The 19326-nt window shown below is 43.9% G+C and overlaps 1 protein-coding gene across 1 annotated transcript in view; it reads left to right on the top strand.

Moving 5' to 3' along the window:
* The window catches only part of LOC136515413 (disease resistance protein RGA5-like), a 28134-nt gene extending 16399 nt beyond the window's left edge, over positions 1–11735 (top strand). Inside the window, exons 3-5 of the mRNA XM_066509005.1 lie at positions 9088–11026; positions 11140–11340; positions 11493–11735. Coding sequence (XP_066365102.1) covers positions 9088–11026; positions 11140–11340; positions 11493–11735 — 2383 coding nt within the window. The remainder of the gene's footprint in view (positions 1–9087; positions 11027–11139; positions 11341–11492) is intronic.
* The last annotated feature ends 7591 nt before the right edge of the window (positions 11736–19326 follow it).

Raw genomic sequence — 19326 nt, 5'->3', positions numbered from 1 at the left:
CGATTCAATGTTCCGACGATTCGACGCCCCTAGCCCTAGCTATCTAGCTCTGCCGCTCGTTTTGGGATCTCGCCGATCGAGCAGACCACGTCCGCCACCGCTGCATCGATCGTCGCTGTCCTCCGCTTCTCCAACGCTCGCAACTCATCGTAGCCGAGCCCCCTCGTCAAGGTGACGAAGCTGCTGATGCTCTTACCTCCTCTCTTGGCCTCTTGCTCTCTATTTTGCTCACGCCGCAGTCCATGAATCACAGGAAGCTGCCGCCGCGCCGCCGAGCGAGCTCTGCGGGTACAACGTGACTCTACCAGTCTACCACCATCGAGAACCCCTATGTAAGCTCCTTTGCCCCCTCAATCTCCCGGTATTGGTCCCGTAGCAAAACGAGGCATGTAGGTTCCTTTCATAGAACTCGGTCGAAGCTAGCTCCATCGCCGGCCATAGTTGCACTGCACCGTGCATGCATGCTCTCTCCAGTTCCTAGCTTTGAGGATGTCATCTTTAGCTTTCATGACATCATATTTAGCCTTGATGACATCACATGTTGTTTTCTTGCCGTTTTCCTTTAGAAAAACAAATCCAGAAAATACAATGAAAATACATATACACGTACAATCATCTTGAGCACATCTCCATATTTTCTTTCCTCGCTGGGAATTACACTATGCCTTTGACTACTGCTGACGCATGCTGCTTATGCATGTGTGACATACGTGTACATGCATGCCTCATCTACATACAGACAGTTAATCATGCATATTCACTAAAATACGTAAGTTCTCTTTTCATTTACCAAGTGCAGATATATGCATTGCATCTGTGCGTACCTTCTGCTCACCGGTACCTTTCAAGAGCACATTGATCATCTACAGAATACAGCATCGCATGTACCGCTTTAAAAGCAGAGGCCTTCGGCCTTTACGTCTGGATGCTGCTGCCCCCGTCAGCCAAGCCCTAGCTACCTGCTGACCGGTTTGCAAGATCATGAGGCATGTTTTCTGGATATCGTGTAGCAGCTGGACATGCATGAAGGAAGCCAAGCTAAACAAGCTATGGTAATTCTGCAAAGTTCCTTCGCCTCTTGTTTATTCGATCAGCTATGTATATATCATGCATGACCCTGTGAATCCTCAGTTCATAGTTTAAATACACATCTGTACTAAACTATGCCGATGCCCTTTTATGGCTGTGGAAGCCGCTGCCACTCGGAGCCTTTCCAAGAACATAGGCAAAGCCGTCGTTGCCGTAGGAAGTGTGACATGTCTGCTGTCCACCTTCTCCAAGATCAGTCGAAGTCTATTTGGCTGGCCACGATCAGCTACAGCCAAGGTAGGAGATGTAATTATTTAGGATTTCGCCATCCTATTGTTAATCTCCGCCGTTTAACCGTTTTAATTTCGTTTCGAGCGATTCTAGTTGCATTAGTTTCGTAATTTTGTGCTCTACGCAGTAGTAGTAAAGTTTATCATGTCAGTTAATTATGAATTTATTAACCTAATACTAATTTCATTAATAATTAGTTAATGGTTTCCCAATTAAAAACAATCAGTTTAATTTCGTTCTTGTTCTTTTACGACTGTGCTGATCATGAGGTACACATTAGTAGGAAAATTTATCATGTTTCACATCTTTGAAATTTTATAAGTAAATAATAATTTGATTTGTGCTTATGCAATTGAGTTTCTAATTAAAAGTAACATAGGCATATAATTCGGTCTTTTATAAATTACTGTAAATCTAATTAATGTCACCCTTAATCTCTCTTGATTTATAAGTGATTTAGTTTAATCTTGAAACATAAGTGCTTTCGTTTAGTTATTATATGTTCTTTATCTTTTCGTGTTAAATGTTGAAATGACTTAAAGCATATGTATGATCATTAAAATAGATAAAGCATATAGTTTTTCTTCCAACGTAAATCCTTCGATAGATGTTTCTGTTTTACCGTAGCTTCAATTAGTGTGCCTTTCGCGTGTGTGTGATCGTAGCAATGCATAGATTAGATTTCGAATCTTTTCATGGATTGGTGTATTGTTCTAATCTAGTATGTTTGCTATGCATGCTTGTTCGGATGCTTGTGTGGTGCTTTTCGGTCTTGTCCAGTCGGTGAGTTTTGCGTTGGTGATCTATAAGAAGTTGGAGATCAAGAAGAAGAAGAAGAAAACGTTAAAGATTAAAGCTTACCGAAGGATCGGTGTTTAAGGCAAGTATAGCTTGGGTTTTCTTTCTGTGATCATGATCTTGAAACTTGATTAATGAATATGCTATAAACATAAACAAGATGACTTTTTAGCAACATAAGGACTTGTCTTGTAAGTGATCATCCGGGACTTACAGTACAGCTGTGAGGGCTATATGGCTCTGGCTTTAGCTCAGTATGAGGACCTTTTCTAGCTTGTTAGTGGTTACCTTTATTGGCGTAAGAATGGCTTGACGAATCGGGTATAGTGCGGCCTCTGTCCCCATGTGTATAGGCTGCGTGTCAATGTGCCATCGGGAAGGGGGGCACTACATCTGTTTGCCGAGTGAATCTAATGGCCCTAACTTGTTAGACGAACCTTTGAAAGGCTTCATAGTGAACCCTGCCGACCTTCCTTGGAAGTGGGTCAAGAGACTAGCTACCTCGGGCGAAAGGGTAAATCACGACTCACAGTGAAAGTGTACAACCTCTGCAGAGTTTAATAAACTGGTATACTAGCCGTGCTCACGGATACGAGCGGCCTTGGAACCCTTACATAAGGGATGATGACTTTTATTTGTTAAGATGATCATTTATGTCAATTGTTTAAGATATTTATTATTCAATTATACTTGATCCTGTGGTTATGGAATACACTACCTTGTTGCTATATTTGCTGAGTTCGACATGGACTCACTCTTGCAATTTCCCCCACACCTCAGGCCGGATAATAGTTTGTCAGAGACTTGAGAAGTTAGGCTTGTGATCAACCAGTCAGTTTGGATCCAGTGGAGTGAAGTCTGCACCCGGGGATCAGAGTTGTCTATCCGTTGATTGCTTTCTAAGGTTATCTCTTTTGCTAAGTTCGCTATATATTAAGCATTACGATTTGATACTGCCCTTCATTTGTAGCTATATGTGAGATTTGATTTCCTGGGCTCACATATGGTGTGCATTCGGCTTTGTCCTTGAAACCGGGTGTGACAAGTGGTATCAGAGAAATGCTGACTGTAGGACGCAAGCCTAGTTAGAAATTGGCCGTCTTAAGGTTTTGAAATTGCTATAAAATTCTTTTTCTATAAATCTTGATATTTTCTTCTCTACTATATCTCTATCCTTGCTATTCATCTCTACCTTGGTGTTTTTTAAAAGTCTTTATTCTCATCTTCACTCCTTGATTTGATATGCTTTTAGAACTGTCCCTCATCACCTTCTTGCGAAATATGAAGATAAGTCTTAGGATTGTTACCCCTAGTACAATGAGGACGATAGTATCGCAAGTTGAGTCAATGATTGAGTTGTGCACCTTTATTGCTTGTTGAATTATCATTATGCTTATGATTGTTTTGAATCTTTGTAATGATTTCAATGATCTTGTTGGGTGTTCCCATAATTTCATTTAGTTTATAGGCCTAAGGCATAAGGATTAATGCAATAAGTAGATGGGTTTCGCTTATCTCCTGTTTTCTCTATCCTATCTTTTCGGAGCAGTCTGCACTCTTCGGCTTATTTCTCTAATCTTGGATGGCCATAAATCATGAGAAAATTTTGGACAACAGTAGACTTCAATATCTTTCTCTGAGCGCAAGAATCAGCTTGATAGCTATTTTGGTTATGGAGATACGAAAATCACAAGGCGATGCATCTGTGCTGTTTGGAATCTGGAGCAGTTTCTATTGTGCACTATTTTCGACTAAGAAAACTGAGGAATTTGGAAAAGTGTTCTGTAAAGAAGTTGGGGAATTTTATAAGCTTTCCAACGGTATAAGATACAACATCATTGGATTAACGGAGTAAGAGTTACAGCTGTTTTACTGTGCTGCTGTTTTTCTGCTCGCGAGGAATTTCATATTTCTTGTCCTTGCCCGTATACAAGAGTACCATCGGGATGTCAGAATGACTTCATACTGGTTAGCTCATCTAAAAGAATATGCAAGCTGTGCTCGGTGTCCCCTAGTTTATTTTTCTTAAGGAGGGTAGCCAAGTGAAAGAATTTGCAAGATGAAGTGTCCTACGTTCTAGTTTGCGCAGCAGAAGCGTGGTGGTACCCACAGATATGAGAGAAACTTAGAGTTTCAATGGGATTTGGTTAAAGGTCCAAGGAAGGTTTAACCAAGATCATCAAGATTTTGATAGAGCTACTGGAGAAGTTTTCAAGTTAGTTTGGATAAAGAAACTTCAGCTAAGTGTTGAAGGAGTCCAAGAAAAGGTTGAAGTAAAACATAAGTATTAGCTTTACCAGATCAGGACAAGAACTTTATATCCACTAGGATGCACTTTATCAAGGTGTGGAATGTGTCCTTATGCAAGAAGAAAAATATAGTACCTTGTTCATTAAGTCAACTAAGGAAGCATGGGTTGAATTACCTAACGTGTTATCGGGAGTTTTCCACTATGGAGTGTCTTCTTGGAAATAAGAGTGACATCTAGGAGGATCACAAGAATCTACAGGACATCTTCACTAAGCTGGCCTTGAGCTTGTGATATCCTCGTTGGAATGATATTTATTATGTCTTGGAAAAGTGCTATCATTAGGAGAAGCAAAGTCATGGCCGATGCCGTTAGCAATGGAGAGTCATGCTAAGAAGGTTCGGGTGACACCAAGGACTAAGAATTGTATTCCAAGTTTAAGCAACTTGATTGGAATCATTAATGTTTTGAAGATTGGTAGTAGAATTTCCTTCTGATTAAGAGATTTGTCAGTCTTGGTTGGAAGGTGGATATTTTAAGACAATGGAACTGCACGAGGAAGTAAAGAAGAATCCAAGAACAAAGTATCTCTATCTCCTAGTCGACGTCGTCCGAATCTCGAGGACGAGATTCATCTTAAGGGGGGTAGAATTGTAACACCCCAAAATTTGCCACTTTTGAAAATAGAGTTAAAATGATTTATTTGTGAATTATTGTGCACATGAAAACATAGGAAAATAAAAATTTTCATTAATTTAAAATTTATTATAAGGTAGAAACATGTTTGTTGCATTCATGCCGGTCGCACCTCATGTTTCTATGTGCAAAAGTGTGTGTTTTTAGGTTTAGTAGACGAATATCTATCTCTAGGAATTTTCCAGCTTCTTTCTGGAATTTAATTCCTGCCTCCTTCACCTTAATCTTTATGTTCAAAGTTCCCAACAATATTTTTATGAGCTCCAAATACTTTATTTGGGTTCATCATGTTCCAAAGTGTCTCTGAGAATTTTCCCCAAATTTTTCGAGGTCTCGGAGTATTTTTCGTGGCTTAAATATCAATTCTGGACTTTTCTAGAATTATTTTATCCATGAAATTAATTAATTCCGAAAATAATAAATCTCTCATTTATCCCAACGCTCAAAGCCCATGTGCAATAATCCTGATAAATCCTAAAGGCCCATGCATTTATTTACTAATGGGCTTTAATGTTTATTTAGGCCCATTAGTAAATATGGAGGGGGTAACATCAATTAGTACCATATCGCTAGTTGACGTGGATGTGGGGAGTTTTTCTTCCTATATATATCAACCAACCCCTTGGGCAAAGCACACCAAAACTACCATATGGGGAGCCCCTAGTTTGGGAAATCCCTCGTGTAGTAAATTATATTTTTCTCCTCTTCCTCTCGCCGACGCCAACCGCAGCCGAGCTCGATTCAATGTTCCGACGATTCGACGCCCCTAGCCCTAGCTATCTAGCTCTGCCGCTCGTTTTGGGATCTCGCCGATCGAGCAGACCACGTCCGCCACCGCTGCATCGATCGTCGCTGTCCTCCGCTTCTCCAACGCTCGCAACTCATCGTAGCCGAGCCCCCTCGTCAAGGTGACGAAGCTGCTGATGCTCTTACCTCCTCTCTTGGCCTCTTGCTCTCTATTTTGCTCACGCCGCAGTCCATGAATCACAGGAAGCTGCCGCCGCGCCGCCGAGCGAGCTCTGCGGGTACAACGTGACTCTACCAGTCTACCACCATCGAGAACCCCTATGTAAGCTCCTTTGCCCCCTCAATCTCCCGGTATTGGTCCCGTAGCAAAACGAGGCATGTAGGTTCCTTTCATAGAACTCGGTCGAAGCTAGCTCCATCGCCGGCCATAGTTGCACTGCACCGTGCATGCATGCTCTCTCCAGTTCCTAGCTTTGAGGATGTCATCTTTAGCTTTCATGACATCATATTTAGCCTTGATGACATCACATGTTGTTTTCTTGCCGTTTTCCTTTAGAAAAACAAATCCAGAAAATACAATGAAAATACATATACACGTACAATCATCTTGAGCACATCTCCATATTTTCTTTCCTCGCTGGGAATTACACTATGCCTTTGACTACTGCTGACGCATGCTGCTTATGCATGTGTGACATACGTGTACATGCATGCCTCATCTACATACAGACAGTTAATCATGCATATTCACTAAAATACGTAAGTTCTCTTTTCATTTACCAAGTGCAGATATATGCATTGCATCTGTGCGTACCTTCTGCTCACCGGTACCTTTCAAGAGCACATTGATCATCTACAGAATACAGCATCGCATGTACCGCTTTAAAAGCAGAGGCCTTCGGCCTTTACGTCTGGATGCTGCTGCCCCCGTCAGCCAAGCCCTAGCTACCTGCTGACCGGTTTGCAAGATCATGAGGCATGTTTTCTGGATATCGTGTAGCAGCTGGACATGCATGAAGGAAGCCAAGCTAAACAAGCTATGGTAATTCTGCAAAGTTCCTTCGCCTCTTGTTTATTCGATCAGCTATGTATATATCATGCATGACCCTGTGAATCCTCAGTTCATAGTTTAAATACACATCTGTACTAAACTATGCCGATGCCCTTTTATGGCTGTGGAAGCCGCTGCCACTCGGAGCCTTTCCAAGAACATAGGCAAAGCCGTCGTTGCCGTAGGAAGTGTGACATGTCTGCTGTCCACCTTCTCCAAGATCAGTCGAAGTCTATTTGGCTGGCCACGATCAGCTACAGCCAAGGTAGGAGATGTAATTATTTAGGATTTCGCCATCCTATTGTTAATCTCCGCCGTTTAACCGTTTTAATTTCGTTTCGAGCGATTCTAGTTGCATTAGTTTCGTAATTTTGTGCTCTACGCAGTAGTAGTAAAGTTTATCATGTCAGTTAATTATGAATTTATTAACCTAATACTAATTTCATTAATAATTAGTTAATGGTTTCCCAATTAAAAACAATCAGTTTAATTTCGTTCTTGTTCTTTTACGACTGTGCTGATCATGAGGTACACATTAGTAGGAAAATTTATCATGTTTCACATCTTTGAAATTTTATAAGTAAATAATAATTTGATTTGTGCTTATGCAATTGAGTTTCTAATTAAAAGTAACATAGGCATATAATTCGGTCTTTTATAAATTACTGTAAATCTAATTAATGTCACCCTTAATCTCTCTTGATTTATAAGTGATTTAGTTTAATCTTGAAACATAAGTGCTTTCGTTTAGTTATTATATGTTCTTTATCTTTTCGTGTTAAATGTTGAAATGACTTAAAGCATATGTATGATCATTAAAATAGATAAAGCATATAGTTTTTCTTCCAACGTAAATCCTTCGATAGATGTTTCTGTTTTACCGTAGCTTCAATTAGTGTGCCTTTCGCGTGTGTGTGATCGTAGCAATGCATAGATTAGATTTCGAATCTTTTCATGGATTGGTGTATTGTTCTAATCTAGTATGTTTGCTATGCATGCTTGTTCGGATGCTTGTGTGGTGCTTTTCGGTCTTGTCCAGTCGGTGAGTTTTGCGTTGGTGATCTATAAGAAGTTGGAGATCAAGAAGAAGAAGAAGAAAACGTTAAAGATTAAAGCTTACCGAAGGATCGGTGTTTAAGGCAAGTATAGCTTGGGTTTTCTTTCTGTGATCATGATCTTGAAACTTGATTAATGAATATGCTATAAACATAAACAAGATGACTTTTTAGCAACATAAGGACTTGTCTTGTAAGTGATCATCCGGGACTTACAGTACAGCTGTGAGGGCTATATGGCTCTGGCTTTAGCTCAGTATGAGGACCTTTTCTAGCTTGTTAGTGGTTACCTTTATTGGCGTAAGAATGGCTTGACGAATCGGGTATAGTGCGGCCTCTGTCCCCATGTGTATAGGCTGCGTGTCAATGTGCCATCGGGAAGGGGGGCACTACATCTGTTTGCCGAGTGAATCTAATGGCCCTAACTTGTTAGACGAACCTTTGAAAGGCTTCATAGTGAACCCTGCCGACCTTCCTTGGAAGTGGGTCAAGAGACTAGCTACCTCGGGCGAAAGGGTAAATCACGACTCACAGTGAAAGTGTACAACCTCTGCAGAGTTTAATAAACTGGTATACTAGCCGTGCTCACGGATACGAGCGGCCTTGGAACCCTTACATAAGGGATGATGACTTTTATTTGTTAAGATGATCATTTATGTCAATTGTTTAAGATATTTATTATTCAATTATACTTGATCCTGTGGTTATGGAATACACTACCTTGTTGCTATATTTGCTGAGTTCGACATGGACTCACTCTTGCAATTTCCCCCACACCTCAGGCCGGATAATAGTTTGTCAGAGACTTGAGAAGTTAGGCTTGTGATCAACCAGTCAGTTTGGATCCAGTGGAGTGAAGTCTGCACCCGGGGATCAGAGTTGTCTATCCGTTGATTGCTTTCTAAGGTTATCTCTTTTGCTAAGTTCGCTATATATTAAGCATTACGATTTGATACTGCCCTTCATTTGTAGCTATATGTGAGATTTGATTTCCTGGGCTCACATATGGTGTGCATTCGGCTTTGTCCTTGAAACCGGGTGTGACACTGTTCCTAGCCATGGTTAATTTCTTGATCGTCAGTGTGTTTTCCATTGCACATTTCAACTTGACTTGATTGTAGGTAGCAGTTAATTTTGCCAACTTAATTATAACGCTTTTGCAAAAACTGTAGGTACTTGATTGCCATTGATGATATATGGGATGAACAACCGTGGAAACTTATCAATTGTGCTCTCTTTGAAAACAAACTTGGCAGTAGAGTAATCACGACAACTCGTAAGATTGATGTTGCTAAATCATGTTGCTCTTCCAACGATGTTGATGGCATCGTTTATGAACTGCAACCTCTTTCTTATGGTGACTCTGAGCAACTGTTCTATCACAAAATATTCGGCAAGGATGGATGCCCTAACGAATTAAAGGTTGTATCAAAAAGAATATTAGAGAAGTGTGAAGGCTGGCCATTAGGTATCATTACCATAGCTAGTCTATTTGCAAATAAGCCGACACAAACAAAGGATCACTGGTATAGTGTATACAACTCAATCAGTACTGGACTTGAAAATAATCGTGGTGTGAAGGACATGCGGTTGATATTATCACTTAGCTACCGTGATATGCCTTCACAGCTGAGAGCTTGTCTTTTGTACCTAAGCATATTTCCGGAGGACCACATAATTGCGAGAGATGACTTGATACAGAGATGGATAGCCGAAGATTTAGTTCGTCGAAGACAAGGTGACAGCCTCAGCCTGTATGAATTAGGAGACAAGTACTTTAACGAGCTTATTAATAGGAGTATGATCCAACCAAGCGATGTGGATGCCTTAGGGAGGGCGCATGCTTGTAAGGTACACGATTTGGTACTTGAGTTTATTAATTTCTTGTCAGCTGAAGAAGGCTTCGTCGCGATATTGAATGGCCGGCAATCTTTTCCATCTGAGCCAGACAGCATACATCGGCTATCCCTCCGAAATAGCAAGGGAAAGGACGGCATACCCAAGGTTATCAACAGGTTGCCTCATGTGAGGACACTCGTTGTATCCTCGGGTGCTATTGATTCAATGCCTTCCCTCTCCATCTTTCCAGCTCTACGTGTCTTGGAGTTAGAACATTGCACCACACATAACATCAGGGGTGTGGAAAGCTTGGTTCACTTGAGGTATCTGAGGCTAAGCCAAGAATCCCATTATTACTATCATGATTACATTAAGCTTCCGGAAGGGATCGGAAAGTTACTGTTTTTGCAGATACTAGACCTAAGGGAGGCCAGAATAAAAGAACTGCCATCCACTGTGGTTCAGTTTAGACAACTGAGGGTGCTAGAGATTTCACTCCGTAAATGGGACAAGAGATGTGACAAGCGTTTGCTCCAGTGTTTGTCCAATGTGAAGCAACTCGAAGCTCTTTGTATCTTTGCTCCAGATTTATCCTTGGACTTCATGTTGCGAGCAGATTGGGCCCCTAGATACCTCCAAAGATTTGCAGCATCTCCCCGTGTGCGGACTGAAGATGTACTCAGGACAGGGTCTGTATGGGCAGAGTTGAGCCCATTCTCCACACTGCCAAGGTGGATAAATTCCTCGCTCTCCACCCTCTCTGACTTATCCATCATGGTGAGGACACTAGAGCAGGCAGATCTCGACATTCTTGCAGATTTTCTCATACTTCGTTCTGTGGATTTGGTAGTGGGAAAAGCCACCAGAACAAGGCTGGAGATCAAGAGCAGTACTGGTCATGGAACAGCATTCCGGTGTCTAGGAAACCTCAAGTTTGCAAGTCGTGCAGTGGGGCTGGTGTTTAGACCGGGAGCCATGCAGAAGCTTCAGAAGCTATATCTTTGCTTTGACGTTGCAGAGACAGAAGATATTCATGGTGATTTCGATTTGGGCTTGGAGAATCTCACCTCCCTTAAGACTGTCAACGTGGAAGTTGACTGTCGCTATGCCAGGCTCTGGGAGGTAGAGGCTGCAGAAGCTGCATTGCGTAATGCAACCAACCTGAATCCCAACCCTCCAACTCTAGATTTGAAGTGGCATTTCCAAGGACTGATGCTAAGTGATGAAGAGGAAGAGATCCCTGAGGATCGACAAGAAAATAAGAAAGAAGATGTACGTACTGATTTACTACTGATCTCTTGCAATAATGTGTGTTCGTTTGTTTATGCATGTTCTCACTTTCACCTTCTCCTTTTTCTAATCTCTTGGTGTTGGTCTGCGCTCAGGCTCTACTTTCCAGGATTGGGCCGTTTGGTGGGAACGGAGGGAGGGCTCGTGACATCCGGGTGCCACCACACCGTCTGGAAAGCGTGACAATTTGCAGCGGCAACATCGTAGGTTCACTTGCATTTTCGTACACTGATCATAATGGGCAGCAGCGCAGTGCAGGCCCGTGGGGTGGCCGTTACAGGACTGGTTATGAAACGGTGAATAATAATCCAGACTTAATTTTTAACTCTTGATTGATGCTTCCAAGCATGCATAAGCGTTTACTATGTTACCCAGTAATTACCTCCTTGGTCCCCATATACAAACACCAGGTTATGCGTTGAATAATATTGCATTTCTTCTCTTACAGATTCAACTTGGTCCTTCGGAGTATCTCATAAAAGTTTCTGGAACAATTGGTTCATTTGCTGGACTTCACAACCTTATAACCTCGCTTACCTTTGTCACCAATGCTGCTTCCTATGGACCTTTTGGAGAAGGTGGAGGAGATCCGTTCGTCGTTCCAAAGCAGAGCAATAGCACAATTGTTGGCTTCTTTGGTCGCGCAGGAGTATTTCTTGACGCAATTGGTTTCTACGTTCGCCCACCGTGACTGCAGCTCGTTCCACGTTGTTTCGGTGTGAGTGATCCTTGTCCCTCTCTCAATGTGCCATGCTTTCCTCTGGCAAATAATTGGCTAGCACGATATAAAAGGAAACGAATAATTAGCAAGCAATTTATCCTTCTTCTTTTTTTATAAAAGATTTGCCTCGCCTCACCGCCGTGCTGCCACCCCTACACTCAGCCCTCCCACCAACCGAGGGTGCTTCTTGCTCCACCGCAGCCCCCCACCATCACCACACACACACACCAGCCGATAGCGCTCCACTACCTTGCCTTGCCACCCATCGCCCACCGCTCATTGCCATCATCGGACTGTCGCCCCAGCTAATCCTCTACAGTCGGTGTACGCCAAATCCTAAACCCTAACCTCGCCCAAAACCCCCCGACCCTTAAATCTAGTCCTTCTTCAATTCCGGTTGTTGTGAGCTCCTGCCACCACCACCATGCCTCCCATGCAGTGTCCTGCTTGAGCACTGTAGAACCCTTTGATCGTGTATGAACGGTGGATCTAGGCATGCGTGCGGCCAAAAACACGCACGCACTACTTGAATATATTTCCCATGATTGTTTTCTTGCAATATTGGCCAGGTCTGTTGCTGGGAGAGCTACAGAAAGACGCAAGGCTGGATTTCACCATCTTCACTCTTCAGAATGTGACCTTGTCAGTTGTGACTTGTGAACCAGGGGCATCTACACAACCCGACTTTTGTCATATGACTTATTGCCCCTCTTCAATAAATATGCATGGATAGCAGCTTCCTACCTTCACGCAAATTTCATTCTCATTTGTATATATCTATGTCTATACTACCAACGACTTGAGAATCGAGGAGCTTGCTTCTTATCATATCTCTGTTCCAGCTAGTTTGTCAGGCAGTACAACTATAGCGGTGTGGTTCTTGTTCGTTATGGTGCTGTAACAACTGTGAATCCAGTAAAGGTGTTTGTTTGCTTCCGTTTTTAATTACTGGAAAAATGGGGCGGGGTTTCCCCTCCGCAAAAAAGAAAAGAAAAGAAAAGAAAAGAAACACGGCATGGTGTCACGTGGTTCCATTCGTGAATTGGGTTGCAGTTCGTGCCATTTATGTGCTGTTTTAATCCTAGAACTCCCCTTCACCACCGTAGAGTCGATTATTCATGACGGCCCAAAACCAATAGGACAAGCCTAAAACCGTCTTAGGAGCGTAATCCTTGATGGCAAACCGTCAGTAATTAGCCGACAGGACCAGCTGGTCAGGAAAGGTCGACCTTTGTCAGCCGACAGAAGCAATTGAACTGCATTCAAGCAAAAAAGGATTCAAGCCAAGGTGTTGCAGGCGAAGGTCTTGAACAAAATGTAATGGCTATCAAAGATCAAATGCAGAGTCAGTTTTTCATGGTGGCTATCATTCTCATGAGCTGGACAATTTGGTGGGCCAGAAATGAATTGATCTTCAACAATAATCAAGTTGGGATTCAGGACTGCAGAAATTTTTTCTTCAGAGAAGCAAAGTTAGTCTCCCTAAGGGTAAAAGCTAGTTTGTCAGTTATCTTCAACCAATGTATCCAACATCTGTAATTGATCAAAGCCTTAGGCTCATTTTCTTTGTTTCTTATTTTGTTTCTTAAAGCTGTTTGGTCTAGTTCTGCGTTATTTTGCTTTTTTGTTTGTATTTTGAACTTTGGTTCTTTTAATAAATTTCTGTAGGGGCCTTGGCCCCTTCAGTTTCCTAAAAAAAGGTCTTGGACAATCTTCGACGAGGATAAGTCAAAAGGGACGCCTAATCGAGAATGCCGGCAAAGATGATGTCGTGAGGTCATCTTCAACGAAGGTCCAAAACTTAGTAGCCAGGACCCTAGAACGACGGGATTGAGAAACGTGGAACGATGCTTAACTTCTGAACCCAATCTAGAAGAAGATGCCGAGGATTTCATCCAAGAAGAAGCTGATCTCGAAGAAACCATATAGACCTGGAGAAATTTGAGATACCATCCAAATCTCCGATCGAACTCATACCCCTTCCTTCTAGACTCAAATATGCTTTTCTCAGTGGTGATCATGAAGCCCCCGTAATCATAAGTGACACACTCTCTGCGGCAGAAACCTTCAAACTCCTCATCGTTCTAGAAAAGCATCAATCTGTCCTAGGCTACTCTCTTCAAGATCTCAAACGGATTAGTCCCGCTTTCTATACACATCGCATCCCGATCGAGCCAAGAGCTACATCGTCTAGGGAGCCTCAAAGGAGGCTAAACAATGCGATGAGATAAGTTGTCAAGAAAGATGTCTTAAAACTCTTACAAGCGGGCATAATTTATCCCGTTCCAAATAGCGAGTGGGTTAGCCCCATGCAAGTTGTGCCTAGGAAGGGAGGCATGACGGTCGTTAAGAATGATAAAAATGAGATGACAGCTTGGACTTGGTGCCGACAGGTGTGGAAGCCGGCTTGTAGTTGTCCATCCCTGCACGTTCCAGAATGTCCTCCGTGTATTGTGCCTACGTCAAAAAGGATCTACGGTCGTCGCGGCGAACCTAAACACCGAGGAAGAACCTCAGGGCACCGAGGTCCTTGATGGCGAAGGCGTGGTGCAGTTGCTCGATGATGTGCTGTAGCAGTGCCGATAAGGACGCGGTAAGAATGATGTCATTGACGTAGACCAAGATGTAGGCAATATCCGATCCCCTCTGGAAACGAAGAGAGAGGAGTCGGAGCCTGTAGTGACGAAGTCGATAGAGTGGAGATGTGCACCGAGGTGCTGGAACCATGCATGTGGCATGTGTCACGTCGACGAACCCCACTGGCTGATGACAGTAAACCCGTTCCAACAGATTGTCGTGGAGGAATGTGTTTTTGACGTCAAGCTGGTGCACAGGCCACCGGTGCGTCGTAGCAAGGTGCAGGACCGTGAGGATGGTGCCCGGTTTGACCACCGGGGAGAAGGTCTAGTTGAAGTCGATGCAGGCGCACAGGGGAAATCCACGGACAACCCACCTTGCTTTGCGGCGTTCCAGTGAACCATCCGGGTGGAGCTTGTTCTTGAAAAGCCACTTGCCAGTGATGACATTTGCATGGGGTGGCCGAGACACAAGCATCCACGTGCCATTGGACAGCATCGCATTGAACTCCTCCTGCATCGCGGCATGCCAGGGATCGCGGAGCGTAGCACGAACTGTGGTTGACGGGGATGTCGGTGTCGCCGTTACTGTGACGTGCGCATACTTCGGGTTCGGCAGGTGAATGCCCGCGCGCGCCCGTGTGGCCATCGGGTGCCGTGGCACGTCCGGGGCGGCCATAGGAGCCGCATGTGACATTTTGTCCACGTCCGTAGGTGGCACGCACGACGTCGTGTCCACATCCGCAGGAATTGCGTGCGACGTCGTGGCAGCAGTCGGTGAGGCCGATGTTAGCGCTGGCGTAGATGACAGCAGAGTGGAGTCATGGGTCGGAGGAGATGGAGGTGTACCTGGTGTTGGTGCCGTAGGAGGCGCCAATTCCTGAACAGCAACGCGTCGTGGAGCACGTGAGTGAGCTGCTGACGAGCTGAAGGCAGGTAGCACACCGCCGAGACACGGCGCGCATCGGTGTTGGTCTATTGACGAGGACTGCACCACCTGTGCAAAGGGAAAGCACTGGTCGTCGAACTAGACGTGCCCATTCTGCTGCGATGTGTATGGGCATGTGTCAATCGGAGGGCAATGCCGTGGGCTGCAAAGAACAGCGCGATTGGCTGAGTTATCGAAGTCTTTGCCGTTGTCAATTTGGAGACACATGACCGGAAGCTGAAACTGAGTACGAACAAAAGCATGGAATGAGATCAGAGTTGGCAGAACATCTGATTTGTGTCTCAAAGGGAAAGTCCATACAAAGTGGGAATAATGATCGAGAAGAACAAGATAGTATTTGAAACTAGAATTGCTCACAACCGGTGAGGTCCAAACATCACAATGTAAGCTGAAAGGGAATAGAAGATACATTGTTGGAATTACTAAATGGCAGCCTTACATGTTTGCAAGGCGACAGGCATGGCATGTATAGGCGCCGGACATGGAACAGGAGAAGCCAATGTGGCAAAAGAGAGGCGCTTGAGCGTGGCCTGGCCAGGGTGACCAAGCCAGGCGTGCCAGAGCAGCGTGTCTGCTGAAGCGAGGAAGTCCTACGAGGACTATTGGATGCCTTGCAGAGCATGCAAGGGGTACAGGTAGCCAGAAGAATCGCAGCAGAGGAGTACCATCCTGGTGTGAAGATCCTTAACAGAAAAAGGCCCAAGGATCAAATTTAATAGAGACACCATTGTCACGAGTTATAGCTCGAACAAATATCAAAATTTTCACTAATTGAGGAGCAATCAAGACATTATGCAGTTGCAAAGGAGAAGAATTGCTAGGGACAGCAGCGCTGTCAGTGCACTGCGCAGACAAGGTGTGCCCATTGCCGACAACATTCTGATGAGGAACAGTAGAAGAAGAATGTGTGACAAGAATACCAGGATGGGAGGCCATGTGGGATGTGGCTCCAATGTCCAAGAACCAGTCGCCACTCTACCACTATTCGGGTTGAGGGACAAGTTGAGGGCGGAGTAGAGTGTCGGCAGAATAGTCAGTGCAGATCGAGAGTAGAGGGTCGCATCGTGCTAAGGAGGTGGTGTGGTCAGAGCAGCCAAGGCCTAAGGTGAGTGGACGCCTGGGCGGGAGCCGAGGACGCCTGGGCGCCACACATTCAGGGTGCCACGCTTGAACCACGCCTTTCCATTGTACAACGACGCCCACTACGGTGCAATAGGAGGCGGGGCTGCGTTGCCGCCTGGCACGGGCAGGCATCCACGGGCATCTGATGCCTTGCGTTTCTTGTGATGGTCACCACTGCCACCCCTACCACTAGAGGACGCCTGCTGTGGAGGATGAGTTGGAGCATCTGACTTGGGCGGGGTCGAGGCGGTGTTGGCTGCCAGGAGCGTCGTCTATCACTATTACACTCGGATCTTTCACAGCCACGTCGTAACCCCCATTGCAGTCCAATTTCTGCCTCGGCAGTAAGCTGTCTGCAGTGATAGTCATAGCCATCACCGTCGGTATCTGAGACCGACTGGGGTGCACACCACACCGCCGTATTGGCTTATCATCCGTCCGTGATAAGGTCCTTACTTCCGTCGCATTGGAGCACGACCCGCTTGTGTGGGTATGCACTAACACTGCTGCATGGTGTTGACGGTAGTTGACAACCAACTTAAACCGTCAATTAAACATGCATAAGGGCATAAATATAATCACCAATGAAGGTTTAGGGTTTAAATTAATAAAGTCCACAACTTTTGGTGAATCTGTGTTTCCAGCAGGGTTTAATCAGAAAACCGCCACGGAGGACCTAATCGTCAATGAAAAATATGGAGTTCTGCCGCGGTACCTACGTGGGAAGACTCTAGAAGGGTCTAGAAGCCACGTCATCGAAGCAGAGGGCCATCCCCTTATAGGTGAGGCCGCCTGGCCCCCTTGGTCCCACCTGTCAGCCAGCTTCGTATGGCGATCTCCCACCGCCTTTGAGGATGCATCTAGGCCGTTGCTTAAGTCGGTTTGATCCAAGAGCTCACGTTGGACCCTTAGGGCTATATAATCCAGCCCTTGCCTTCCCTAGGAATCATAAGTCATCAAGTCATTTGAAGACAGAAACCCTAATCTCCTCAGAGCTCCTCCTCCTCCATAGCATAGCTAGTTAGGATAGATCTAGAGGGAGGCAAGCAGGACTTCGCTTGGATTCCTGATCTTGTCAAGAGTGTGGTTCGGTATAAACTTTGTACCCCTCTCTCTTTTGTTTTTCCATTATTTTTATATGCTAGTTACAATTGTTATGACAATCTCAATATTCATCTTATTCATGTTCTTCATTATGATGTTCACCGTCTACTTTGATTATATGGTTAGTATAGCTAGTTTATCATTATGTTTATGCATAAGTTCGTATAGCTCTCACTTCAAGGTACCATGGGTGGATGGTCGACATTGTGTAAGCGTGGTGCTTATACATTGTTTACCTGTGGATACACCCTATATTCTGGGTCATGTGGTAGATCGTGGATGTGACACTCCCGTTGAGTCATTTGTAGTCCATTCTCTGAATATAGGCACACGTAGGGTCCGATTACGAAGGTAGAACGAGCTCTGCCCTCAATCTTTCTTAGTAATATCCCTTCTGTGTAGATATGATGATGATCTTAGCCATAATTACTTGGTGTAATTGCACTAATCAAATGTATGCTTTGACTTATAATTAAGAATAACATAGGAATTATTCCTCTAATATTCTACCTGACCATGCTAATGCCATAGAAAGGAGTGCTCTGAGTGACTTATCATTATCATTACTTATTATATATACATATCTTATCTTATGACTTATCCCTGTTGTGAGTAGAGTATTTGTTATGGTTTACTTCTCCTTCAATAATATAAGTTATCAATACATGTCCATGCTAGACCTTTCTAGTGGTAAAAATATAAATAACGATACCTGAAATACTCTCAGCTAAAATGCTACAAGGGTATATTATCTATGCGCTTGCGGATACTCTTTATTCATAGATTTATATAGTCACATACTTTAATAAAGATCTGCTCAATGTTATTCTAGTAGTAATACTATGTAGTACCAACACATATCTCTGGCATCATCACTAGGGATGACAACCTAGTAAAGTTAGGAGACATAGGTTTATAATAGGTGGCTAAGTACTTCAACCAAGTGACACGTTATTAAATACCAATAATCGTTTCTGGGCTGTTTCTAGGGGTTAGGATTTAAACTTCGTTCTTAGTAGCAACGCTAAGAAATGTCAACACATGACTTATGATCCGTCCGTGATCAGATCCTTATTCCGTTGTATTGGAGCACGACCCACCTATGTCGAGGCGAACATCACCGTCGCTTCAGCGTATGAACCGTCTAGTCATAGGGCATGATCACCGTCACGTTGCAGTACGATCCGCCTGTGATGATCCTTTAGTCGGTGTCGGGTTACTAAATGATGCGGTGGTGATACACTATTGACCCCTGTCGCATCAGACGAATAGAGGCAGTGATGGCCATCTGCTTCACCAACAGCGAGTGGTACGGCGGTGATGACAAAACAACCAACAGCCCTTACATCCGACGGTGACAGAATTGCATCTAGTTTTCACAATGTATTTACTAATTCAGTTGGGCCTTAATAACTTACTAAACACACACCATACAGATATAATCATTACACATCATTCATCATATCCACAACGAAGAGTACTTTTTATAATAACAAGCGACACTAACATAACAACTGTGTCAAATCAAGAATTAACACAAGCGGTACATAGATAGGAGAATAAATGTTCTGCTTCCTACAGACTTACATAACAAAAACGAGGTAGATGTGCTCCGCTCCTTCAGATTGGCACTCCTGATTGTAAGGCAAAGCTTCCTTCAGCTTGGTAGCTAGTGCACCATGGAACCCCTCTTCTTCCTCCCTTAGCCATTGAAGGAAAATCATTCAAAAGCACTCAGACTCCACAACATGCACAAAGCAGCAGCATTAATAATATTCAACATACAAGTGCTTTAGTTACCAAGGCAAAA

This window comes from Miscanthus floridulus, chromosome 17, assembly GCF_019320115.1.
Source record: "Miscanthus floridulus cultivar M001 chromosome 17, ASM1932011v1, whole genome shotgun sequence".
Lineage (NCBI taxonomy): Eukaryota > Viridiplantae > Streptophyta > Magnoliopsida > Poales > Poaceae > Miscanthus > Miscanthus floridulus.
The sequence above is the reverse complement of the archived record's forward strand: the minus strand, read 5'-3'. Positions and strand labels throughout refer to the sequence as shown.